The sequence below is a fragment of the Lutjanus erythropterus genome, chromosome 7 (assembly GCF_056507025.1).
Source record: "Lutjanus erythropterus isolate fLutEry1 chromosome 7, fLutEry1.hap2, whole genome shotgun sequence".
Taxonomy (NCBI): Eukaryota; Metazoa; Chordata; class Actinopteri; order Lutjaniformes; family Lutjanidae; genus Lutjanus; species Lutjanus erythropterus.
Window position 1 is genome coordinate 11,274,931 of NC_139323.1, and position 27,931 is coordinate 11,302,861.

The 27,931-nt window shown below is 43.5% G+C and overlaps 1 protein-coding gene across 1 annotated transcript; it reads left to right on the forward strand.

Annotated features, from left to right (window-relative positions):
* On the forward strand, window positions 1–27,155 carry prrc2c (proline-rich coiled-coil 2C). The gene is made up of 34 exons (XM_084722682.1): window positions 1–385; window positions 6,805–6,974; window positions 7,161–7,335; window positions 7,554–7,663; window positions 7,926–8,051; window positions 8,191–8,489; window positions 8,610–8,689; window positions 9,029–9,165; window positions 9,276–9,363; window positions 10,203–10,386; window positions 10,491–11,133; window positions 11,230–11,402; window positions 12,490–12,748; window positions 12,860–13,070; window positions 13,153–15,591; window positions 16,690–16,853; window positions 16,961–17,115; window positions 17,229–17,682; window positions 17,788–17,873; window positions 17,981–18,175; window positions 18,276–18,533; window positions 18,706–18,798; window positions 19,690–19,791; window positions 19,905–20,076; window positions 20,192–20,413; window positions 20,644–20,765; window positions 20,958–21,112; window positions 21,234–21,465; window positions 21,604–21,714; window positions 21,839–22,033; window positions 22,151–22,251; window positions 23,343–23,469; window positions 23,563–23,805; window positions 25,163–27,155. The coding sequence occupies exons 2-34, from the start codon at window positions 6,860–6,862 to the stop codon at window positions 25,442–25,444; spliced, it is 8,508 nt and encodes a 2,835-aa protein (XP_084578808.1). The 5' UTR covers window positions 1–385; window positions 6,805–6,859; the 3' UTR covers window positions 25,445–27,155.
* The last annotated feature ends 776 nt before the right edge of the window (window positions 27,156–27,931 follow it).

Sequence of the window (27,931 nt, forward strand, 5' to 3'; positions counted from 1 at the left end):
TGATTGTGCGACAGGCCGCGGCGCGAGCGGGGCCTCACTCAACTAGAAAAACGGTCTGGCACGAGATAACGGGTGGGGAAAGACACGGAGCCACGGGACGACCGCACACCGGCTCCCGCAGTAAAGGCCGAACCGACAAGAAGAGACTGACGGCTTAAAACGGCGCAGATACGTTAAACAGAAGCCGTGCATGTGGAGAGCGGTTTGTTGGCAGCCAACGAGCAAAGTAGCTAACCATCGTTAGCCGAACTGGGTTAGCAGGCTAGCCAGCTTTTGTAATCCGCCGGCCAGACACATATTCGTTCACCACAATCCAGGCCGAAACCGGATTTCAAGTCGGGCCATACAACAGCCAAAAGGACAAAGAAGGCACCGGCGGTGGCAGGTGGGTCAGCATGTCATACAAGTTGTAAATTTGAAGTTCAGGGCAGTAGTTGCTGTGTTGGTGTTCACACAACGTTAGCTGGTTAGCATGCTCTGGCCACTGAACGGTTGAAAGTGGATGTGATGGCGACTAGAGAGAAACGAAACTATGCTAAACGATGCAAGCTGGCGGCCTGCGACCTTAACAACACTATGTCTGTTATTATACAGCAAAATCTGCGTTGCTAGCCAGATCATATTGTTGGTATTTTCGTGTATAACTTAAAATGTTATTTGAGCCCAGACTGGTTGAGTTCCGGGCGAACAGGGCCTCTATTCCCTGCCGGTATGAGCCACCCAGCCCACCAGTAGTTTGATTCATGGAGAAGGATGGCCTGCAGACTCATCAATGGCAGTGATTTACACAAACAATACGACGTTATAAATTCGTCTGTCATCTCATCTGGATTGGACTAAATGTGCTGGCGATGTAGTGTGGTTTATTTTTGTCTCTGTCAGACACTATAACTTGTGTACAGCTTAGCACACTGATTTCCTTCTCAGTCATGATATCTTGCAGATCCAACAAATTTGGTCATAAAGGAGCACATTTTTCTTGTGTGAGTGTGCGCATTTAGGAGTTTGGCAGGGTTGGGTGTGAAAGACAAGTGATTCAAAAACTGTATTTGAAGGTGTAGAACCACCTGAGGGATTATTAGTGGGCAATATGGTATTGTTTCTATCCATTCATGTATAGAAAAGGGTCTGTATCTTACTAGTTTTAAGGAGGCCATTCAGACAGGGGATGCACAATAAATATCAGAGTGCATAAATAATTGGTTGATACTGGCCTATCACACCTATATTGGTCTATATCTGTATTCACGTCTGTTGGCTGGTAAATATTGGCTATAGTAATATCTGATTTGATTGATTGTCTTAGCATTTAATTAGAACCTCTGGACAAAAATGCTTGTGAAAAGCTGAAGCATATTAGTGCATGTTTTGATGTACTTGGTGAGAAAAAAACTATATTAACATATGAAGAGTCAGAACTCTTGTTTTTGTAATTATTTGTTGTTATAGTGAGGTCATTTAGATTTGGTTTGCTCATAGCTATGAAATATTAAATCATCTGGCTTTTCACACTACATCTTAGCCTGTCTTATCCTCAGGTGTGCATAAAGTTATATCAACGTCTGTACAATCAACAAAATGAAATTAAAGGTTATCTTATCAGTATCAGCTATGTGAAGCATGTAATAACTGGGTATTGGCTGAAAAAAAATCTCTCCTTGCAGATCCAACAAATGTGGTCATAAAGAGCACATTTTCAGTGTGTGTGTATGCATTTAGGAGTTTGGCAGGGTTGGGTGTGATAGACTCATAGACTCTATTTATATATGTGGAAACCACCTTTATTATTAATAAGCACCATGGTATTATTTCTATACATCCACGATTAGGAAAGGGTCTGCATCTGGCTACTTTTAAGGAGGCCACTGAGACATTTATTAATTGGATTGGTGCTTATTGATTGACCAGTCAATGATATGGACAGACCAGAGATCTATTGCTGAAGATGGAAGTATGCTTTTGGAAGGCTCAAGCAGTGATTTAAAGAAAAGATAGAGCTAATAAGGTCTTTATTGTGATTCTCTTTACAATAAACTGACTTAATGCAGATGAATATCAGACTTCGCATTTTATACACCACATTGGTTAATCCTCCAAAGTGTTCCCATGTATATATTTCAAACTGGCATTTTCAGTAACAAATTTGAATTTGTGCTTCACATCTAAGCACTTGAGTGTCGCATGAATAAAACTTAGCCACCCACCCTCCAGTTTCTTGTGTGCTTGATGAAATTACCAGCAAGTCCCAAGGGAGACCATCTCAGTGGTATTGATGGCCTGGCGTGCACTGGAGAACCACAATAATCTTAAGTGGTTTCCAATCCTCATCTTTTCCCATGCATTTTGTTCATTGAGCCAAAACTGATAAGCAGTGGTAGAAGAAGCCCTTTGCAATGACCCTGGTCAAAGTGACCATTAGCAGGCAGGAGCTGAATGTGTCAGTTCCAGTAGTGCACATAACATTACATTTTCTATTTATGGATCAGGACATGTAGTTCAGTATTTTGATATTTATGTCCACACCATACACACAGCCAATGATGAAAAATTACAGCCTTCGTTTTGTTGTAAATTCTGCCATTAGTGTTAAGGATGATTAAAATATTTTATTCACCATTGTTATTGTAAATATTTTGGACCAGAGTTCTTCACTAGCGACATTACAATACAAACCAATGGGGAGAATGAAATACAAGCTTGTTCTTTCAGCACCCATCATTTAGGTCATCTACATGACTTCTCATTCTGTGACTTCAGTGTTGCATTAGACAGGTCAGTCCCATGACCCGCTGTAAACAAAAATGGAGTGCATGAGTACTGTACAGGTAAGTCATCTGAGCCAGCTTGCACGTTCAACCTGGAAGTAAATCTACAAAGAAAGACATAATGTGCTGGTGGGCATGACCTTTTTGTGTTCCTTTTTCATTAAGACCTCCAATAGCAGCTCCAAGGCTTTTATTTCTACTAATGCTACTGGACCCTCTAAGTGTATGTGAAAAAGCAACAGTCATTCCACCATTAAAATGAGAAATAATTGTGAACTATAAAGCAGGACACATGATTCCTTATTGCCAAGTATTATCAAGACAGGAAAATAATTGTGCTAGCCATGTAGTTTGGTGGATGGAAATGCCAGCTGTAAAACAAAATCTGTGAGGAACAATTTTCCACATGCACATGTATAACTAGTTCTTGTCAAGCAGAAACCCCAAAATGTTGGTATTTTGAGTTTAGAGATGTGACAATAACTGCAATACTGCAAAACCGTGGTCACACGACACCTACTGCTTGGTAGAGCTCTACTGTCATCATGGCATTTTTTTTTCTCGGAAGGTCAATATCATGTTTTTCCATTGCATAATGTGTTTGAGATCAGGGCTGTGACACACATGTCCAGTCAGAAGTACAGTTGCCAATTGGTTGACAAGTCAGAAGCACATCCTCTTATTGATCAAAAGACTTAACCCAAAGCATCATGGGATTGCTGGTGGATGGTTAACAACATGCAAGCAACTGGATATATATCGCAGATATGGATGAATAATTACAGAAGACATTCAATGTTGGATTTATCATTATAGATTATTTTTTGAAGTCTCAAAAAAAGACCATGCCATGCAAGGCTGCATTACAAAGTTTCTGAAAGGGATACGATCACACTAGAACTTGTTCAGCCCCTTCTGTGTGTTGGGCTCGTTGCAACGTGACTTCAGCTCCCACAGTTTGTGGTCTGTGGTCTTATTGGCATTGAACAGGTAACATAATTAGTATGTGGTCAGTGCAGAGAGAAAGTAGGACTGTTGTCACTTGGACTGGCTGGTCTCTTATCAGCGTCCCGTCTTCCTGTTTGTTCACTTATTTCAAATACATCCGCATACATCTCATATCGTTCTGATGTCAGAATTTGTCCATATTCTATTTTGTACACACTTGACCCAGTCCCTCCACCCATTCTCTGCCCTATGCTCCTTCAGCTGACCTTTCACAAGAAGATAATTGTGGGCAATTCTCAGAGGGGCTTCTCCCTGAGAAATAATAATAGTAGTAATATAATAATCCCGTTTTTCCTGGTGTTGGGGTTTGTAAAGGTTCTGTCAAGACACCTCAACCCCTAGGGACTCTTGAACCTCTCTGATTTAGGCATGTTTGATATAATCGATGTGTGTTGTTCTGTGGTGTGTGGAGTCCCAGACAAACACCCTCAACAGCCTAGAGACAGTTAAGCTCTACACTATACTACTTTGCTAGAGCAGCTGCAGTGATGCAATTTACAGAGTACTTAAAAATGATGAAGTGTTCCTGCTACATTCAAATCGTTTTGCCTCCCCACCTCCTGTCAAGCATCACGGCTGCACATGACCAAATTGTACTAGAAACAGTGATTGATAATGATGATAAATGAAACAGTTTGACTTGTCAATTTTTCATAAATTGTGTCCGCTGATCTGTGAGCAGTCTGCTTTGCCAATTTTAGAAGCCACACTCAGCCTTCATCCAGATCATTTGTGTGTTTTTATCCTTCTGCTGTACACATTACACACAAATCAACAAGCATGTGTTCAAGGGACTTTGAAGTGTGCAAATTTGTGACAAGACTTAGAGAAATGAGGATTGATTGTGCTGTGTTTTCAGGTGTGTTAGCCTAAAAGACTCTTACAAGATGGATGAAAACATTAATATGGTGTCACCTCTTAAAGTTTGATAATCTCTTGCGTGCCAAGCTTCAGTGTCTGGTGTTGTTTCTGGAAGAGCCATATTCGGACAGCTGGAGAATATATCTGCAGACACTTAGGCCCAAAGCCTCAATCATAGTAATGCATCAAAGTGTCACCATTCCTCAACTTTCAGTGATTAACAACCACAGCCAGAATTAGAAAAATGTAGGTGCAAATATGCGTTGAGAGCGTTGTATAGCCTGCACTGTCTCATTGCATTGTTGTTCATTTTAAGAGGTGCCCATAAGCTACAGCACTGTGCTCTGTGTACTTTTAAGGGATACTGGGGACACCTGCAGCAGAGTCACAGAAACAATTTGATGCACAAGATACTCTTAACACCATTTTTTCCACACTGACACCAATAACATACTAAACAGCTGAGGTGGATGGACAGCATGGATCCAGACCTTGATTAAATTGTGCATGAAGAGCTGGGTATTTTTTTGATACTGATGCCCTTTCATACGTAATTGTTGTACATTTTATTTTCTGTTTACCATCATAAGCATCATCATAACTTAAATGCAGCAGTGATAATCTGAAAGGCACAAAATGACAATTTAATGCTGTATTTTATCATAGTTCAATGATTAAAATAAGGAAAGGCTGCATTTTAAGAATGTCTTTTCCTCATCAAAGAAGACTCATAGACCCACAGAACATAACCTGAACAGTACAAACAAATATTTGCCAAGTACAAGGCGGTTAGCATCACTGCAGTTAATATAACCTCTCTAATTAAGGACTAAAAATCTGTTTTTTATTGCTATGGTTTGGGCTATCCTTGCATTTGACATTGTTTTACAAATTTAGTACCAGTTGTTTTCAAATGAAGGGACTTTTCCTTTAAGTAGATGTTCCTTTGCAAAGTATTCCAAGGCCAAGTTTCAGATAGACACTGAGCTCATCAGAGCTGTCAGCTCCCCTAACACACACCAACTCACACACACCTAACCACACACTCACAGACACTGTTCCACCACTGCTCCGTTAATAATAAATGACCTCTGTGTGACACAGGAAAGACACTGCAGCCCCAAACATGCTGTCTCTCTGTCCATGGTACTACTCACTCCAATTCACATTTTTTCTTGCTACCCCTCCAAGTATCCTCAGTTGTGCTCTGTTTGGCTTCAGTGCCCCCACTACATTTTTGTCACTGGTAGACATATCAGATAGCACTCATTGCCCAGGCTCCCGGTCCAAACCTAGACATCCTCCTCTTGTGCAGTTCTCTAACACATGTGGCATATCATTATTTAAAACAGCTGGCTGCAGAACGCTTTGCAATTTGCTCACACTCTCAAGCTCATTTTTGACAGCTGGTTTACCTGGAGCAAACAAAGGTCAGAAAAGTTGTGGACTTTACAGAGATGATACAAATCTATCAAAAAAGGAAAACTTGGTAGCTACCTACATCCTGTTGGTTTGCAACAAAAAAAATCCTGTGACTTAGGTCTTATTATTCTCCTCAAATAAGAAATTGAGCACAGCTGAAATTTAGGGCTGACCTTGTTAAGCAGATTGTGTATTGGCCAGACGTTCACTTTACAATAAATGCACCAGTGTGGGGGATCTATTGGCAGAATATGGCAGGAACAGAATACAGTACCTTTGAATGAACCATTTATATCTACAGAGGGTGCAGGTCCTCTTCCATGGAGGCTGCTATGTTGAGGAGGCATGTTTCTACTGTAGCCCAGATTGGACAAACCAAATACTGGCTCTACATACAGCCTTGCACTTTTTTCGCAGTTTTCATGACCATAATGGTTTCTGTTACACACTTGACGAGGCAAGTGTGAGGTGAGCAATATATAGTTGGTTGCAGTCTACAACATCTCTGCTAGATGCCCCTAAATCCCACACACTGGTCCATTTAAATGCATTTTTTTGTCAACATCATTGTTAAATTCAGTATATCTCCTTTCAGTCAAATGAATTCATATTCAGCTGATGAATATAAAGATATAAAAGCTCTTAACACCAGAGTCAATAGCTGTTGGCAAAGATTGTAATTTGTAAGTTCAGGGCCTCTAGCCTAACCTTATGGCATTCTCATTTTTCTATTACCCTTCATCTGCAGGAGGCTGGTTCTGGGGGCAAGGCCAAAGGACCAGACTCAATGAGTTTCCAGCGAAATGTCCGAGAAGTCAGGGCAGAGCACCAAGGCAAAGGATGGCAAAACAAAGTATGCAACCCTTAGCCTCTTCAATACCTATAAGGGCAAATCTCTGGAAACCCAAAAAACTGCAGGTAAGCCCCCACTATTATTAGTCTTGCATACTGTTGCATGCATTATCTAATGAATAGATGGTGTTTTCCCTAGATGTGAACAGCTTGCTTTGACTTAATTGTGTTCAGATGATCAATTTTACACTCTGTCCTTCAAAATAATCCTGGTCTTGCTTTCTTTCTTCCTGCAATGTTTCTTCATCCCAGTGGCTGCCAGACATGGGCTCCAGAGTTTGGGCAAAGTTGCGGTCAGCCGGCGCATGCCTCCTCCGGCCAACCTGCCCAGCCTGAAGGCAGAGAACAAGGGAAACGACCCCAACGTCAACATTGTCCCCAAAGACGGTAGTGGCTGGGCATCTCGAACTGAGACAGGGGAAGAGAGGTAAATTCAATAACTTATGCAAATGTGTGTATGAACATTAAGTGCATACACAAACTGATACTAAGCAACCCCTTTTGCTCTAGGTCTTCTCTAAATGAAGATGTATGTGAAGCACAACATACTAGCTGATAATGTCTAAGTTACGAGGAGGAGAAGTCTGTCATCCATGTTTTTAAATTGAGCTTTGTGGAAACTTGGTCCTGATTTATGTGCTACAGGCAACAGGAGACACCCCCACCCCAGAACAAACCAGCAGTTCTCCAGTCACAAGAGCTTTCTATTGGGGGCAGCCGCTCCTGGGCTAACAGCAAGCAGACCCAGCTAGACGGTAAATATATTCTACACTTGCTTACAAATTTTGTAGGCCCCTGGTCCTATGGCATTCAGCCATTACAGTGCATGGAATTCAGATCATTTGATCTCAGCTAAATGTGATATTGGGTTGGAACATGTGCTGTACACCAACAAAGGATTAGATCACTCAATACTTCTCTGTAAGTCACTGTATTGTCAGTCTTATGATTTCTTTCTTCTTCTTCGTCTTTTTTTTTTTTTTGGTGCGTTCATAATAACATGCTTGTATGTTACAGGAGCTCCTCGTGTGAGCAGCCAGTTTCACCAGGAGTTTCCCAGCTTGCAGGCGGCTGGTGAGGCGGAGAAAGGGGACGGTCCAGAGGAGGAGCCTTATGGACCAGGCCCCAGCCTCAGACCTCAAAGTATGGCCACACTTAAACACATCATCATCATTCAGTGTTCACAAATTGCTTTCTGATTGTTTGGTGTACAAGAACCGCATGCTTCCTGACTGTATGTCAAGCCAAACAATAACTATTTCTCGTCTTTCTTATGTGTTAGATGTTGGCAGTTGGCGTGAGGGTGGAGGCAGGAATTTGAACACTGCACCCAGCCCCCCTGAGATGGACAACAGGGCTCCAGAGGAGGGTAGCACGGGCCTTGGTACCTCTACACCACCAGGGGAAGCTGATGAGCCTGGGCGAAACGTAACCACTGATGGTCAGAGGGAGAAAAGGGATGGCAGAGACAGGTTGCCCCCCTCTGGCTCTTCTCAGCCTAAACTCAATGGGGGGCAGCAGCCACCTGCTGGGGTGCCAACTCACTTCGACCCTGCTTTCAGGAGCATGATGCCACCCTATGTAAATCACAGTTTTAAAGTCTGATAGACAACATTAGCGTATTAGAATTACAGTATCTAACTGTAGTCTTGATCTCTTCTTGACCCTGTGTGATGATTGCTGTGTTTGTTTGTGCTTTAGATGTTCCACGCCTATCCTCAGATGTCCTTTGGCCCAGGGCAGGGAAACTTCAGATACCCCGTACCACAAGATGGAGCAAAGTGAGTTCACATATTCATAGCCAAACCCTAGATGTATGGGTTGAAGCAAAATAAGATACATTTCTGATTATACTCAATTCCCTAATTAAACTCTACAGTTAATGGCTCTGTATAGAAACCTGCTATTGATTATAAGAGATAAACGTTTCCTTAGCAACATGCATAAGATGTAAGATCACAGAGAAGCACATTCTGCCTATCGGTATAAAAATAATGTTTGTCTTACTGCCTACATATCAAACTGCCTTTTGTATAAAGTGCAGTAGATAAAATGTTGATGTTCTAGACAAGGTCTTGTAATTAACTTTCCTCTCCCTTTTTTCTCTGGTGGGTGTTCAGGGGTCCTCGTTCAGGACGACCCCAGCAGCCTCCTCCTCAATCCTGGCTACAGGACCCAGACAGACCCTCTATCGTCAGTGCGACAGAGCTGAAAGAGCTTGACAACTTGGACACTGATGCAGATGAGGGCTGGGCAGGTTAGTAGCAACTCTTTATCTATGAACTTTAGTATTTTACTAATCATATGAGAAAGGTATTTTAACAGTAATTCTACCATCTGTCAATCTTGTCCCTTTTTACAATCTAGGAGCTCAGATGGAGGTGGACTACACTGAGAAACTAAACTTCAGCGATGATGAGGAGAACCAAGCTGCTAAAGACAAAAGAGAAAACTGGTGAGTATTTAGATTTTAACTTGCATTGTACTTTTAAGTATATTCCCAAAATATATTGAATGTACATTACTGACATTAATTTTACAAAGTATGTCTTACATTTATAGATGTTTACCTACCTTGTAGAAAGCCTTTTCTTTTAATTAAAGTCACTAGTGTCTGAAAATCAACTTTTGGAGACTGAGATTAGGAGTCATCACAGTTAGTTCTGTCAAATTATGACATGGAAATCCAGTGCAGACTTTTTAAAAAATAGTTTTTACTTGCAAGTGCTTTAGCATGTAATGAAACCTTTGGCAAAATAAAGCTCAAGCAAATTAAAGTCTTTTTCAAGTTGATTTTCATTCTGTACCCAAATGAATGGAGAGGTGTGGCTGTCTGCTTGGTATGAAAACTTCAGACAACATCCACATCCCTATGGCATGAAATATAGCTGACAGCAGTATAGAGAAATATGTATTTTGTAGTGAATAGACTAAACATGAAAAACACAGTGAATGATTTGGTTCAAATACTCAATGAATTTGACATGTTTAGTCCTGATGTTACAGAATAATTGCATCGTATTGTGATACTGACTCAAAGAACAAGGAAAATATAATTGTAATCTATGTATTATAGATAGAATGCGCTGTGTAATAAATTATTTAACATCTCACAGTAATAAATTCATGATAAAATGTATTAAAGCCAGATTGTGTCCAGTGATAACATTTGTAATGAGGCTTTGATGAGCAGCCTGATGTTGAAGTAAGAGCTAGCTTACTGAGGCAATTGTTCGTTGGAATATCCTATGATGTGTTTTCTTCTTTCTTAACTCTGTTGACGTTATTTTTCAGGGAGTGGATGGGTAAAGTGGAGCGTATAAGAGCTCGGCCATCAGACGGTCAGGAGGGCTGGAAGGAGGGGTCGGAGGACCGTGGGGGCAGTAAAACATCATGGGCTGACTCAGGAGATCCTAGAGCACCATCACCTGGTAGTATGGGGCAGTATAATAAATCAGCTGCTCAACAGGACTACCAGGTAAAGCTGAATTTGCACTACATAAGCCTCCCATCATGTGTGCACTGTTTATTTCAACAGCAAGGTGATAAGTCTACATCTGTACTAATTTCTCTCCTCTTCAGGCTGGAAGTCGTTCTGTTGGTGGAGTTCCACGTGGGAGCAAACCACAGGCTGCAGTGGCACCTGGTGCCGAGGAGGACTCTGAGGCTTGGAGACAGAAGCGCAAGAAGCCTGCAGAAGTTTCTGAAGCTGTAGAACGAGCAAGAAGGAGGAGAGAGGAAGAGGAACGGCGGATGGAAGAACAGCGACTTGCTGCTTGTGCTGAAAAACTGAAACGTCTCAATGAAAAACACCGCCAGGCAACTGAGAACAAATCTGCCCCTGCTCAGACTACCAATGATGATGCAGGAGTAGCTCATGAGGAACCCTCCGCATCAGCTCCTACTCCTGTATCCAGTCCTGCACCTTCAGTCCCAGCTTCACAATCACAGCCCCCAATCATGCAAGCGCCTCTATCTGAGAGGGTGGAGCGAGATGGGGAGAGGATGGAGCGAGAGCGAGAAAGAGTAGAACCAAATGTAGAGGAGGAGGTTCACATGCCTCGTCAGCCCAGCTCCCCTGTTCAGAGACCTGTGACCATAGCTCCAGAGCCTCAGAGCGAGGCAGAGAGCTCCTTGGTGGAGGTCGGCCCCCTGATGGAGGAGAACCAGGCAGACAGGACAACAGTGCCTATACGAGACTATTTCAACATAGAGGACAACAGAGGTGAGCCATCTCTGAGCCTTTTTTCATAGTTGTGTATATATGTGATCATTGTATTGTATCATTGATGCCAATCCTGTTGGTTTTGTTCTCCTGCAGTGGATGAGCCCCACCTGTCTCTGCCTCACATTGACACCCCCAGCGGTGAGGAAGTCCCTGTGGCACCACCACAGCTGGAAGGAGAAGCAGCAGCTGCTATGCGTCCTTCTCTGACCTCAGGCTATTCCAAACAGTTTCAAAAGTCTTTGCCACCTCGTTTCCTCAGACAGCAGGTAAGGGTGCCTACATCTGGCTTCTTGAGTGGAATAAGAGGAGATAGTGGTAAAAGTAATTACATTAAAGCATCTAAAGGTTTTGGTTATATATAGAAGTTTACATAACACTTGTCCTCTTGTTACAGGAGTGAGTGACAGAATGTCAGGAAGATGGTGCAAGTTTAACAATGAGTGAATTTATGATCATTTTGTCATTGGCCTAAGCACATAAAAGATGATTTCATAGATGAGTTATCTTCATCTTCTAAATCAGATTTTCATAGAGAGGAACATATGAGTATGGGGTGATCCATATTTGTCATATGAGATAAATCATCTCTGAAAATGTCCTGGGAAGTGATGTCGAAGAGTGGGAATTTGCAAAAGAGGTGGACTGGATTGGAGGAAGTGCTGATCATAGGTAGCAATTTTGATAGTCTTGTGTTGTCAGACAGGCAGAAATTATGATACTGACCCATCAGTACTACAAAGACAGCCACTAATGCTGTAGTATAGGGCTGCACTATTCTTGCTAAAACACGAATTGAACCACAAAACATGCTTGTTGGAGGTGGATTACATTAATAAGTTGCTCTTGTTTGGAAAATTTTATTGCACTTGCAGTAATGTTACAAAAGGTCATTAACTCTGCTAATGTCACCCATCTCTGTCATGCTGCTCTCTCCTCCTTTCTCCCCACACCACTCTGTCATTGGTGAAGAAATCAGCAGGAGAGCGGGAGAGAAATGAGACCGAGCAACAAGAAAAAACTGTGAAGGCTCTTACTCTTGAGTTAAACTGAAATGACTGAACTTAAATCAGTTGAATAACATCAATAAAATGTTGTGCTTCTTTCGTTGGGGCACTATAGTAGGGGAAGTAAATAAGTCAACAAAATACAGGGTGATATGTATGAATAGAAAAATAGAAGCGAGTGAATCATCATTCAGAAATGAGATCGCATAGATGTGTTAATGGAGAGTGATTTTTTTTTTCTCGTTAATTGTGCATCCCTAATGTAACATATACTTATTAAATGATCAAAAACTGATTAGCTTTATTGATGTTGCGTTTTCTTGATCACTATTCCTTGTTGGTCTTGTAGGAGCAGATGAAGCAGCAACAGTGGCATCAACAGCAACAGCAGAGCGGGGGCTCTGTGTCTCCATCAGGTGGTGGCGGAGTTCCAGCAAACCAACAGCAACAGCAGCAACACCGCTCCATGTATCAGCCCATGGGCCCCCACCACCAGCACCTGGCCTCAATGGGGTTCGACCCCCGCTGGCTCATGATGCAGTCCTACATGGACCCCCGCATGATGTCAGGACGTCCTCCCATGGACATGCCAACAAACATTCATCCTGGTAGGGAGTTCTGAGGAATGGAAATGGAGAATGAATGACTATCTTTGTGTTCTATGTGTTGACAAGCTGACAGACAACTTTTGTAAATTAGCCCTGTTCTTTCCTCTCCAGGGAGGATGCCTCCCAAGCAGATTGTGCGAAGAGAGCCTGGAGACAACTCCAGCTCCAGCTCGGACTCATTTGACCACTTGACCCGACCAATTCGTGACCATGGCCTGCCCTCAGATTCACGGATGGTATGGGGATCAGACCCATACCCACAGTCAGAGCCTTTGCCATCTGTAACTCCTCCAAAAGGACGAGATGATAACAAGGAGCCGAGGTACAAAAAGATAAATGACATCATGAGAAAAGCTTTTTATTTTCTACACATGATACAGTAACAATTTTTTGTTTCTCCACAGGATGGACTCTGGTTTGGATCTGGACAGGGGTCTCCCAGCTATATATCCCCAGGACCACAGTTCATTGGACTCACATAAAAGTAACTTCTTCCAGGATCCTACAGAGTCACTGTCACCATTTACCCAGGGTTCAGAGGATGCATCAGGCCCCCTAGATAGGGTCCCTGTAGGCCCGGCCTTTGATCCTGAGGAGCCAGGCCTACCCAGTGGGGAAGAAGTGGAAGCTCTTGGTCAAGCTATGCTCCAGAGGAGTGTCTCCCAGGGCTCCAGCCACTCCCTCAAGCTGGATGAGCCCAGGTTTGATGGTTTACCTCTAGGAACAAAATCACTAGAGCTGCAGGACACAGGAGACCGGGCTGATGATAAGCCCCAAAGTGAACTCTACCCCCAGGCTGCAGTGACCAGCAACAGGGCTACACCTCCTGCTGATGGATTACACAAACAAGAGAAGCTGCCCCTGCCAGCCCCAAGCAAGCAGAAAGCTGACCTGCGCTGGGGTGGGAGATCAGGGGCCGGACGCAGAGAAGGACCAGGAGGCGAGAGACCTGTCCGCAGGTCTGGGCCAATAAAGAAGCCCGTCCTAAGGGACATGAAAGAAGAGAGGGAGCAAAGGGAAGAGAGAGAAAAGCGTCACGAGAGAGGGGAAAGAGGAGACCGGTCCAAGAAGGATCAGTCATCCAAAGCTCCCTCTGCAGCTGCTGCTGTGTCAGAGGGCTCCAGACCTCAGGGTGAGGGGAAGCGAGAAGCTGCTCAGGCTGAGGAGACGCCGACCAGCCATCAGAGAGCCAGGGACTCCCAGCCTTCATCTGGGGCTCCCACCTCTTCCTCTCAGGAGGACAAAGCAGATAAACCGCCCAGCAATGACAAACATCCAGAACCCAAACTGCCCTCCAGAAAAGAGTCCAATCTTCCTCCACGTGCCTACAGACGAGAGGAAAGGGAGAGGGAACGTGAAAGGGAGAAGGAAATGGACAAGGACCGAGAGAGAGATTGGCCAGCTGACTCTAATTTCAAAGGACGTGGCCGAGGGGAGTATTATTCCAGGGGACGCAGCTACCGCGGGACTTACAGTGGCCGAGGAAGGGGGAGTCGTGGACGAAGCCGTGCAGAGTACCCTTACCGAGAACCCCGATCACGCTCTGATTTACCTTCAGCTGGTGGTGCTGCTGCCTTCCGCAACAGGGAGGAAAGTGAGACACGCAGTGAGAGCTCAGACTTTGAAGTTATACCAAAACGTAGACGGCGCCGCGGGTCGGACACCGATTCTGAAAGTGAAGGTGGGAGGGAGTCTGCCAGCGACACTGGACCTTCTGACCGTGAGCCTAGCACCAAACCTAGCCGTCCACTGAGACGAGAGCTCCCAGGGGAGGGCCGATCTGGGCCCCACAAGCCGGGCTTTGGACCTCCTCACATGGGCGACAAGGTTGGATCAAGAGGGGACGATGACAGCAGGCCCAAGCCAGGATTCCTTCCGAAAGGAGAGCCTTCCCGACGAGGAAGAGGAGGACTATACAGCAGACGAGGTGGAGCAAGGGAACGTGGAGGTCCTCGCTCAGTCCCTCTTAGACGGCCAGCAACTCGAGAGTCCTCACAGTGGCCCTCTAAACCCATGGAGACATTCAGGCCTGAGGACGCAGAGTCCACGCCAAGATATGACAATCCTCCCAATGACCGACGGCCCCCTAAGTCTGATGGCAAGAAATTTGGGGACGGGGCTCCTCAGAGTAGTAGAGAAAGGCCTCGTCGTTCCAGACCAGCACGGCCCCCCAGGCAAGATAAACCGCCCCGCTTCAGGCGCTTGAAAGAGCGGGAGGCTGCAGTTTTAGCTAGTGGAGAGACAGCCCCAAGTCCTCCTGTCCCTCTTCTTCCAGTGCCTGCTGCTGCTGTCCCTAGCTCTGCCCCTGCTTCAATCTCGCTGTCTCCAACCCTGTCCAGAGCTCCAGGAACCCCAATAACTGTGCCTGTGGAAGTGGCAGCCACTATGCCTGCTCCCGATCTGCCCTCTGCTGTAGAAGCACCTTTGCCTGAGACTAGCAGCCCCACCATCGCTGCAGTCGGCACCAAGTCCCCTGACCTGTCCAACCAGAACTCTTCAGATCAAGCCAACGAGGAATGGGAAACTGCCTCTGAAAGCAGTGACTTCAATGAGAGGAGAGAGCGAGAGGAAAGGAAAGGAGCACTAGAGGCTGCTAATGAAGCAGCTGCCTCGTCTGCCCCGGCACCTGCACCCCCCCAAGGCTCCTTGACCCCCAGTAAAAGCCCTCCTGATGGAGGGGTGACACCAAAACGTGAAGGGGCTCCTGCAGCCAAAAGGAGTTTCTCAAGTCAGAGGCCCACAGAGAGACAGAATCGTAGAGGCAACAGCGGAGCCAAACCAGGCCGCAGTTACACAGGGGGCAAGGGGGAGAGAAGGGGAGGGGCCAAAGCCGGCCGCAAAGGGTGAGTTTGAACAATCAGGCTTTTGTCTGTTGTTGAGCATTTATTTTGTCTGCTTATATTAACACTTGAACAATGAAGTTGACTCAATGAACAGTGTGCAGTAGAATAACACCGCAGGTTTATTCACGCACAATAAACCTTTTGTGTTGTATTTTTCTAATTAATAGTTGCACTACACCAGCCGCTCTTGACCAGTGGGTCAGAGAGTCGTAGAGACAAACGTGTTTTGCTACTATTGGCTAGCTTGGAGGTTCTCAAACTTTTTCTCATTAAAGACCCCTTAACCGCATACAAATTAGACCACAGACCCCCATTTGATTAGATTTTTGCTATTAGATGTTTTGTTACAGAAGGTATAGGTCATTTGGTTATGGATGTAATTACAGTGAAATAATTCCTCTTTTTGCCCCTTGGACACCACTTTGAGTCATAGAACTAACTAACCTTAACTTGGATTTAGTGATACAACAGTTTTTTTTTTTAATGATATGATGTGGGAAACAACTCTCCTTTTTTGGCATACATTGTTTTGTTTTTTCTCATTTATTTGGGAAAGTAGTCCCCTTTTTTTCTCTCTCTCTCTTTTTTTTTTAATAATTGGAAGTGGGCCTTAAGTTACAAAAGGTTGAGAACCCCTGTGCTCCATAACACTTGTACATACTTCAGCACACTGCCCGTTCAAAGCTTAGGCTTCTCCACTTGGGATAGCTGGCTGTCCTCATGTTAGCTGTAATTAGCCATGAAAGTGTTTTTGGTTAAAAGATAACTAAATATAGCATCTTTGTGGTGGTATTTTTAGATTCTTGCTGTACCTTGGTTATGGTATTTCTGATGAAAATTAGAGTGAAAACATGTTCTCCCTGCATCTAGTGCATCAACACACTTGCTGTTTGTGTTGTCATCCTCTACTTCAGTGAGAGGGTGGTAATAAATTAAACAATAGAGGCATGTTTTTGCATGCAAATGAGAGATTTTTCTCTATATATTTGATTTTTTTTTTTTTAAATTCTTATCGTCTCAGGTTTTCACTACCACATTGTTGTTCTCACTAACTAAATTTTTCTTTTCGTCTCCAACATATGTCTCTGAATCGAACAGCCCTGCAGCCCAGCAGAACTCCGAGGCAACAGCACCAACAGCTGGAGGAGCAGCCCAGAGGTCTGCAAAAGAGCAGTCTGCTCGTCGCAAAGATGAGGCTAAACAAGCCGCCAAGAAGCCCAAGGAGAATGCCCTTTCTCAGTTTGACCTGAACAATTATGCCAGTAAATAAACACATTCCTACTCTGATACTAAGCTACTCCGTCCCAGCTGTTTGTCATCTGAAAACTTACTGTAAATGTCTGGATTCCTTTTTGCCCCGTCACTGTAGGTGTTGTGATCATTGATGATCACCCAGAGGTCACCACCACAGAGGATCCACAGTCCAGCACCAATGATGATGGCTTCACGGAGGTCGTCTCCCGTAAGCAACAAAAACGTTTACAGGATGAGGAAAAAAGGAAAAAGGAAGAGCAGACTACTCAGGTAAGTGACTTTGTAGTTTAAAACACTTTAATTGAAACAGCAATGGATTACTTGATAATGAGCTATACCTCTTTGATATAGTACACTGTAGTAATCCTTCTAATACTCTACAGAACTGGAATAAAAAAGGTTCTGGTGAGAAGGGCAGAGGAGGTGGAGGAAAGCTGCCACCGAGGTTTGCTAAAAAGCAGTCATCACAACAACAACAACAACAACAGCAACAACAACAACAGCAGCAGCAGCAACAACAGCAGCAACAACAACAACAACAACAACAGCAGCAGCAACAGGCCTCACAGCCTCCTGTAGCTTCCACACCCCAGGCCCCCCAGCAGCAGCCCCCCATTTCTGCTCCCCAGCATCCCCACCTTACTCCCTCCCAGCCTGCTGCATCCCCTCAGACTCTGGAAGGAACGGTGGCTCCTCTGCCCTCCATCCCCCCTGCCACTGTGGACTTTACCTCAAAGAGCCTACCCCCCGCACCAACACAACCGCACAGCACTCTGGGTACTGAACTTTGGGAGAACAAGGTAGCAGGCTCAACTGTCCTTCCGGATGTCAAGAAGCGTGAGTTGATCTGTCAGTACTTGTTAAAAATGGCTCCTGATTTTTGAGATGGCAAAGGGACTTTATCAACAAGCTCTTGTAAAACATATTATCTCTGTGTTCCAGTTGGTCCAATCAGCCCTCCCCAGCCACCTTCTGTGAGTGCCTGGAACAAACCTCTTACCTCCTTTACTGGCACCGTTTCCTCTGAGGTATTTGGAATTTGCCGATCTCATCTTTTGGTGGTGTTTTTTGTAGGGTGTGTGAGCCTTTTGATGCTTTTGACATGATAAACATGAAAAACATGTTTTTGTTTAAGGGTGTGAAGCCTGGATCAGAGGGCAGTGTCGAATTGGCAATAGACAGTATTCAGTTTGGAGCACCGTCGTCTGCAGGCAGCACTGACAGTGATGGAGTTCCAGCATTGCTAGAAACTGGCTCTGAAAACAAACTACCTGCTCCCAAAGAACAGAGACAGAAACAACCTCGAGCTGGCCCAATCAAAACACAGAAGGTAACTCAGTGTTGTTGTTCAACAGCTTAAAACGTGGATTCTTGTTAAGTCTTATAAAACCCCAAGCTAATGTAAGTGTGTGATCTTCCCTCCACTCCAGCTTCCTGAAATGGAACCAGTGGAAACCAAGGAGTACAAGCCAGGTCCCATCGGTAAGGAGCGCTCTCTAAAGAACCGCAAGGCTAAAGATGCACGTGGAGGAGAAGCCGAAGGGATGGAGGGAGGAGTCCCTGGAGGTGGCGTCAGCAGAGCCACAGACTCCAGTCCTCCCACCAGTGACACCACAGTGCCAGAGCTGGGAGGAGACATTGAGGGCATGATCACAGTCCCCTCAGCAGAGTACAACAGTAACTCGAAGGTATAACGCTCTCACATAACCATGCAAGGGCTTATCTTTGAATGATTGCATGTATCAAATTGATTATTTTACTAATTCAAGATAAAAATTTAACAGCGAACCCACCAATTAAATTAAATCTTCACAAACTTATATATAACGTGAGTTCACTGAATTTGTCTTTCTCGCTCAGGAGTCTGTCACTGACTACACCACACCCTCCTCCTCACTGGCTGACAGTGTTCCCACAGGAGGGAGCAAAATGGAAGAGAGTTTGGTGGCAAATGTGAGTACACATACCTTACACTTGCTCAAAATGTTGCACAGCTTTTTTTAAAATATGTATTACATATCACATGTCAGGGCCATACAGTTGTTAAAGGAAATTAAATCAGGAAAAAAAAAACATTTTATTCAAAACAAAACTATGAAGTTACTAGGCATGAACTACAAAGTTTCTTAAATGTGTTGTTATTATTCCATATATTGCTGTTTTATTTATGGCAATATGTTTTGGGCAAATACATACCCATCCAATTAAAATATTAATTTGCTGTGAAAGTGATTTCCCTGTTTCCATGTTCAGAAAACTGACCTTTTTTTTCCCCAGTGTACGACATAAATATTCATCAGATATGTGTTGATATGCAAACATGGAATTGAAAAATACATTAAGTTTTTAAAAGGAAATTGTCATCACATTTAATTTGTAATGTCTACTTATATGTCTAAGTATATGTATAAATATATACTGTTTGGGAAAAAGACATTTTGATGTTTTTGTTTGTTTTGTTGTTTACCGATATTGTTTTTCTGCTCATTCTTGTTTTTTCTTGCCCTTTGCATTTTCCAAAATTATTTTAGCTTAGATTTAATTATTTTGTTTGTTTTTCTTTTAAAAGTAGGTGAGTTCCATTGTAGCTTTTTTACCTCTCTTGCTGTACATTTTTCCATTATTAATTTTTGCTGCTTGTATTCTTGCAGTCCAGTCTTTAACCCGATAAATTTCCTTGGTGTGGGATCAGTTTTTCTATGTAGTGTGTACATTTCATCACGTTCATCTTCTTATAGTCATTCTATCATTATCTGTTTTTTAAACACTTTCATGTGTCTCCCAAAATAATTATTCAAACATTATTCAAACGCTGCTTTGGGTCTATTTTTTGGTGTGTTTCAGGTGGCACTACCCCACTCATTGCCCCTCCCTCGACGAGAGACCCTTCAGCAGAGCTCCAGTCTCAGCACCGTCTCTCCTGCTACTGTTGACCTAACACTTAAGGTACACTGATGTACAGCGCACTCCAGCAACATTATTGTCTGTGAGAAATACTTCTGTCTAAAATGTTTGTGAAACATTTCCTAAATGCTTGATTCTTTCTGTCTCTGCCTCAGATGGAATCAGCTCGTAAAGCATGGGAGAACTCCCCGAGTCTGGAGAAGAATTCCCCAGTCACTTCCTCTTCCTCCCCCATCACCTCCTGTGCATCCTCGTACTCCACCTTCTCTTCAGCCTCCATGCCACAGATCCCTGTGGCTTCTGTTACCCCCAGCACCTCACTGTCAGGTAATATCTGACTTACCTGTGTGTTTTGTTTTGTTTTTTTGATACTGTGCTCAGTAGCATCCAGGCATCCATAATGATCTCTTGTATTCACGATGCGTTCATCTCCACCCTGCAGGTTCTGGTACCTACACAACATCATCCCTCAGCACCAAGACCACCACAGCTTCTGACCCCCCAAATATCTGTAAGGTGAAGCCCCAGCAGCTGCAGGGTGGAAGTTTGTCCTCCTCCAGCAGTAGCAGTAGTAGCAGCAGCTTCTCTCAGTTGGGCTGTGTGCCTCCTCTCCTGCCCCAGCAGCAGCAGACCCCACAGGTGTACGTCTCTCAGTCTGCAGCAGGTGAGGCAAACATGATGCTGAACTGTGACTTTAGTTAGGTTACACATGTCGGCTGCTTCCCAAATGATTGTTAAATGAAGTGGTTTGTTCTTAAACCTATTCATCCATCTATTAAAATTTGACTACCAACTTCCTTGTTTTTATTGCTCTGGTAGCTCAGTTTCATATTTGAATATGTCATTGTATGTCATGTCTGTTAATCACTAATATTTAATCCCTTGCATTTCCAGGTTCTGCAGCTCAGATTCCAGCCTTCTACATGGACACTAGCCACCTCTTCAGTACCCCCCACCCTCGCTTGGCTCCTCCCTCCCTGGCACAGCAGCAAGGCTTTCAGCCCGGCCTCTCTCAGGTAGGATTTTCTGACTCCATAGGTGTAATCAGTAATTTTACCTTGCATAACATGTAAGTTGATGGTCTACCCCCACCAGTGTCACACTATAAGATAAACTATGTCAAACAAAGAGACCTCACTTTCAGTAATCCAAACTATCCCTTTAATGCCAGAGGTAAAACTACAACTCTTTGTTTTTCCACCTTATAGCCAACAGCAGTGCAGCAGATTCCCATCCCTATCTACGCTCCACTTCAAGGTCAGCCGCAACACCAACACACACACCAGGCTCAGCTGGGACTAAGCACTGGTCCTCCAGTCTCTCAGCCACAGGATCTGTTCAGCTCCTCACTGCAGCCTTACAGGTAACTCACAAAACCGCAGGTATTCAGCTTTCTGCTCCAAAACACAGCTGAAACTTACAGTATTGCTGAAGTGCCAGTATGCCCATTTTGAGGTACCATTGTTCTGTCCTCTGATGCTCAGGTCTCAGCAGGCATTCATGCAGAGCAGTCTGTCACAGCCCTCCATGATGCTGTCAGGACCATCTTTGCACAGCTACCCCGGTGTGCAGGCACCTGAGCTGGGCAAGCCACAGTCTAATCTGGCCTATCAGCAGCCCTCCTCTACCCAGCACATTCCCATTCTGTTTGAGCCACAGCTCAACCAGCCATCTGGTATGGGAGGCTCCCAGCTAATTGACACACACCTGCTGCAGGTAAGCAGTCTGCGTACAGGAACACAAAAAAATCACTTTAAACGATGTATGATATATGACATTTTGTCACACTGTTATCTGTATGCTATTTATTTTGTGTGTGCGTTTGCTCTATCTGACATATTTATGTCTGTTCAGGCTCGACAGGGGATGAATCAGCATTCAAACATGTACTCCGGGCAGGTGCAACAACATGGCCAGAGTAGTTACTATAGTAACACTCAGTCGCCCAGTTCTGCAATGCAACAGGTAACCTTCATACAAATATAAAAATTGACATTTTTTGTTTATAAGCCCTCTTATACACATTATCTTGTTTTAGCAGTTTTTTAGTTTCTTAGTGTGTAATATTTGTGTCTTAAACTCTATCCAGGTGACAGTTCCTCTGCCCAGTTCTCAGTTGTCCCTGCCAAACTTTGGCTCAGGTGGAGGCCAGCCCCTTCTGGCGCTGCCCCCCACTCCTCCCCAGGCCCAGCCCCCTAACATCAACCGACAGCCCCCAGTCTCCCAGCCATACCGAGGCATCATGGGCCCCAACCACAGCATGATGCAGCCTCCCACCAGCAAGGTACTGTGTGTATGTGTGGGTGTCAGACACACACACACAGAGGCTGTGTTTTTTGTTTTTTTTGTTTTTTTATTAAGTGGATTCCCTAATAGTTTTTTGTGTGTTGACAATTTGCAGATGGACATGGATCTGAAACTCTTTGGCAGTGGGATGGATGTGAAGCCTGGAACCCCTCCTGTCAGCGCCAGGAGCACTACACCCACTTCCAGCCCTTACAGGTACCACCCCCAAATTCACACACCGTCACACACAATCCCACTGTACCCCCCAAAGCCTTAAGTCTGAACCTTCATTAACTTAGTTTAAGGGATTAAATCGATCGCAACTGGACTGGTAAAATTGTCTTAGAAGACGTTTCGCCTCTCATCCGAGCAGGCTTCAAGACAATTTTACCGGCGAAACGTCTTCTAAGACAATTTTACCAGTCCAGTTGCGATCGATTTAATCCCTTAAGATAACTATGACCTGGATGAATGAGAATATTCACAGGTTCATTAACTTAGCTGTGTCACCTGGTAGTACTTGAGTGCGAAATGAGACCAAAATGGTATAAATATTAATGGACAGCACTTGGTGATGTATGCCTTTGCCTTGTGGGGTTTTATTTTGCTTTTTTGACTTTCTTCTTGGTCAATGGATCTACTGCTAGATTTGAACATGTTCCAGACTCTTATCTTACAGAATGGACAAAATCATCAACTAATCACTTAATTTACATTATTACATTTTTATAATTAACAAAGGATAATATGCAAACAATAGTAGTAAATACAAATTTACAATTTACAAATGCATATGAAGAACATAAAATGAAAATATTAAAAGATAATTGCATAAAAACAAAGCACTCAGATAAAGGTTTTGGGGGAAAGTTGCATAATGTTTCAAAAGCTTTTTTTTTTTTTTTTTTTTTTTTTTTTTTTTTGAGTGATTTAAGTAGAGAATTCTGTTTGGGGAGAAAAGATGACATCTAGGATAGTGATTTAGAAAATTTCTGTTTTTGAATAAAAAGCAATTTTTTAAATTAGATATTAAAGGGTGCCATAATCTAAGAGTAGTGGGCATTGAGTCCAAGTGACACACAGACACACCTAAAAGGCACAACAAGCATAATTTAAAGTACATTTATGTACATACACAAGCAAACTTGAAGTGGCTGAGCCTTGCAAAGCAACTCTCTTTATTTTTAAGTTGCTTGTTGCTACACAAACCAAAGTCAACATTGTTTTAACTGTGGTTTACCCGTCATGTGTCCTTTGGTCATGCACTTTATTCACATGATTTTATTGTTCCTCTCTCCTGCCTGCAGGGCCAGCTCCACTTCTCCAAGTAGCCAGTCCAGTAAGATGAACAGTATGCTGTACCAGAAGCAGTTTCAGCCTAGCTCTGCTGGCATGAGAATGACACAGCACTTCCCTGGCCAGTTCAACCCACAGGTGGAATAATAATTGCAGACCCTTTATTTTGATTGTGTTAATATGATGTACCGGTTATTGACATTAAAGGCAACTGTCACCTCTTCATTTCAGATTCTGTCTCAGCCAAACATTGTCTCCCCTCTGGTTCGACCTCCTCATGCTAACTCGTTTGCTGGAGGTGTCCAGCGCTCCCCCATGGGCCCTCCAATGTCACCCAATGTGGGTGGCGGTCTCATGCCCCATCCTCGACCTCAGCACCCACAGCACAGCCAGCACCCTCCCAGAGGACCTCCTGGTCCATCCCTTGCACCCAGAGGCACACAGGCGGCTCTGAAGGCTGAGCAGGACCTAAAGGTCTGGTTCAATATTTCATCTGCTGGTTCTGTGCACCTGTTTTAGTGATTCAGGGTTTCTGCAGGTTCTTAAAATTCAAAAATCCAATAATCTGAATTTTAGGCCATAAATGATCTCAAATATGATTCTGACAGCTTGATCATGAAGTGTAGTCAATGTCACCTTTATAAAGTTGCATTAAATTCAGCCTTGCTTTTAAATGTGTTCCTAGGAAAAATTGTATTGATCATGCTACCAAATATCATCTGTAAAATTAAACCAACAACCAGTAACCATAAGTGCAAACTGGTTCAGACTGGTCTAAATTAACTCCCAAAATTGTAAAACCTGGAACTGAACCAGGCCTGTCTATTATTTGTAAGCCTTGATTCAGACCCATGCCGGGAGAAACAGACAGATCGGCACTGACCGCTATTAGCGAGTTAAAGTTTATTTGCAAGTCAAAACAAAATTGAATATAATGTTAGTAGCCTCCTCCCCTGTCTCTGGCTGTGAGATACAAAATCCATCCTCCCTACCAGGAAAGTTGGTAAAATACTTCCAGTTTTTCTGTCATTCCTCCCTTGCTGATTGAAACAGCATGGCTAATCCACTTGCTCTTTCATCTTAAAAGTCTGTGTGCTTTCACATTGATGGATAACAAGCACGACTCAGCTGTGCAGAAGATAACTTTGACTGTTTGCCCTTTTGAAATATAATAATGATGGTTAGCTGTCATTGCTAACATTAGCATTGCTAATTTTACTATCATCTGTGCTCTGACCCTTCAGCTCCTGAGCAGAGGAGCTGAAGGGTCAGAGCAGAGAGCAGAGAGGCACATGCATGTGGTCAACTAGCACCACCCTATGTTTACAAATGCACTGTGCAGTTTTCTTATAATTGCTGAATGTTGCAAGTTCCAATCAGTACACATGACATGATCATGATCAGTGCTGTATGATCACAGTCAGGCCTTCATGGACCCACTTGACTATTACACAAAATGTTAAACAGACCACAGACCCACAGAAATAGAATGGGAGCCAACCTGGATCCGACTGACCTTAGAAAATGTGGATCTGGTACCCGTGAAGACCACTCCAGACAGTGATTGGATCTACGCCAACATTTCTGTATAACAACCCTTAATAATAACCAATTCATATATGAATGCAGCTGTTTTGCATGGAATTCAATTTTTTCTTCATCCTTTTTTTTGAAATAGGACTTAAATTGTATGTAATAATATAGTGGTTTAAAATGTCTTAACAATTCTCAGATGTAACTTGTTGAAACCTGGAGAAACCCTGTGACTGGACCATCAGATGATGAAATGATCTTTTGGTAAAAGATCTTTTTTTGCTTTATCCCTCTATAGGCAAAGCAGCGGGCCGAGGTGCTCCAGTCCACACATAAGTTCTTCTCAGATCAGCAACAGCAGCAGCAACAACAGCAGCAACAGCAGCAACTCAAGGCCCCACAAGTCAGCAAAGTGTCTCGGCTCGATCAGGGAGGAAAACCCCCGCTTGACAGCTCGGCCCCAAACCACCAGGCAGGAGGCGACCGCTCCGATTCTGACAAACCCCCCATCTCCACGGCCAAACCCATACGGACTGGCCCCATAAAACCACAGGCCATCAAACCAGAAGAGGGCAAGTAAAAGAGCTGCCAACCCTCTTTAGACGACGATATGCATGGATGGAAGATAGAGATTTGAGCCCCATTCACTCAGTCACCACCTCATATCAGCGCAGGGGGACGGTGTTGGGGAGGAGGATGAGTCAAGATCCAGTGGTAGTGGTTACTGTCCTGCATACACATAATCCTCTTCTTTCTTCCCCTGTCTTGTCCCACTGTAGGTGGCGGCATTTGAGTTGGATTCTTCCATCACATTTAGATGCCGATAAAATGGCTGCACAAGTTGTTCCATAGAAATCTACTGTGAGGGTAGATAACGAGGCGAGCTGGAGGAAGAAAATTGAAAATGAGATTTGCTGCTGAGTTTGCCATTTTTATAGCTCTTGATTTCTGTTCCTTTATTTTATTTCTTTTCCCCCCCAAATAGGATCACGCATATTATAGGAGAAACCTGTTTTGTTAATGAAAAGAATGAATCAGTTTTGTTTTTGTAGTCAAAACAATCTTGTTAAGGAGACGTCATTTTAGTGAAGCACACTTTTTGTTGCCCACTCTCCCATCATAACTAATCCAGAGACTTGTGCACGTGGAAATGCACCATGTTACCACGCATGCACACACTCACTCAATGGTTTCATCCACGGTTACCGCACAGAGACATGAAATCTGAAATTCTGTTATTTTGTTTTTGTTTTTTTTGTTGTTTTACCAGAATGGAAATGTGAAAAATGCAGCAGTTAATTGAATTTAATGATTGATTTATTGATTAGTCTGCCTGTGAGCCTTTGCTCCTGCCTTCTGCTCTCATCTCCTTGCCTGAGAATTATTGATGTGTTGGGGTGTGTGTGTCAGGTGTGTGTTTGTGGTATAAACTGGGGAGAAAGCTTGTAGCTGGACTCCCCTGTATATTTAGCCAAAGGTTAAAGCAGCGCAGAGATGATGTCACAGCCTTTTAGGATTGCTGTTGCCGTGGCAGCAGAGTTTTGAGTGGACTTTAAAAATGATTACATGGATGATGTATGATCACTACTTTAGGGGCTACTGTCACACACCCTTTTACTGCTTTCACAGCCATCCTTGCTGTCACACAAACACACACCTATACACACTTCACTGTAAAGCACCCAGACCTGCTGCTATTGACTGATTTCAGTGCCCTTAGCTAGAGGATAGCAGGATAGGGCTATTTAGAGGAATAGAAAACGGTGAGGAGTTGATTGTTGAACCAGTAGAAACCCTTTGAGTGTGTCCTGTTCTTGTTCCCCCTCGTCACGAGGGTCGACTTAAACACAGAGGACAAGGAAAAAGATGAGACAAGGAGCCTCAAGTTCTGAAGGGTTTGGGCAGAAGGACACTTATTGTTTTGTTGTCTTTACTGATGAGAGCAATCAGTGCTGTTTTCTGTCTCTGCCTCACCTCCGCTGGCTGTCCCACCCACAATGCTTTCATCTCGGGGTTGTGGTGACAAGGGTCCTTCAGATATGTACAGTAGTATGCACCCTGAGGTGGGGAGGGTGTCCTCCTCACCTCAAACCCTAGCCAGGGGTAGAGTCCTTGCTTTGGAGGATGGATGAGGGAGGGAGGGTAATGATATTTTCTTTTTTTTGTTTTGTTTTGTTTTGTTTTTTTGTTGAACTTGTACAGGGGTTTCATCGCTGTATTAAAATATGTACGGTCTTATTTACATTCTCTCGGTTTGGTTACAGAAACTAATAAAAATAATATACTGTTGAGATGTTTTTCACTGATGCCTGTTTTATGCTTGACATCGTATTTCTTTTATTTCGCTCTACATCAGAATCAAATTCAGCCTGGATTGCCTCTGACCACTAGGTGTCCCTACAACTCTTACCAAATTAAATGTGCATTTCAGAGTGTGAAGGTAAGTAGGGCATCAGTGCAGTGGCTCTCAAACTGCGGGCTGTGACATGAACGACCAGGGGGAAATATAGAGTGACGCAAAGTTGTATGAATATAAGTTATGTAAGGGAAGTAAACAGGAGTTTGCAGATGCCATCATGCTGACCTTTACCTTAACTAAATTTCAGCTTGGATTCTTTTTGATCATTTCCTTCATCTGTCATTGTTAATTATTGAAATTGCATTAAAAGGTTTAGCAAGTAGCTCTATCATTAATTTATTGAATAATGCTTAATTGACTAATGTTGCTTTGCCTGGTGTTTGTGGCTCCAGAGGAATTCTGAGTCATCAGATGTGAACATTTTAGCTTAAAAAAAATCTGAGCTTTTTAATTGTTTTTAATTGTTTGTTTAGAGTCAGAAGTAAAAAATAATTATCAGTTGTTGAGGTTTCCCTGAAAACATTGAATCACCAGATCTGGAGATTCATGGTTTTCATTTGTCAATCAGTGAAGTGTATGATTTGTTAACCATTAATAAACTCAATACTTGTAGTTTATAAACACTTCATAAAGTGATGCAAATACTCATCTGAGGCATGGGCGCCTAGTTACAGTTTAAAGTGGGGGGTACGAGATCAGCGCTGGGTT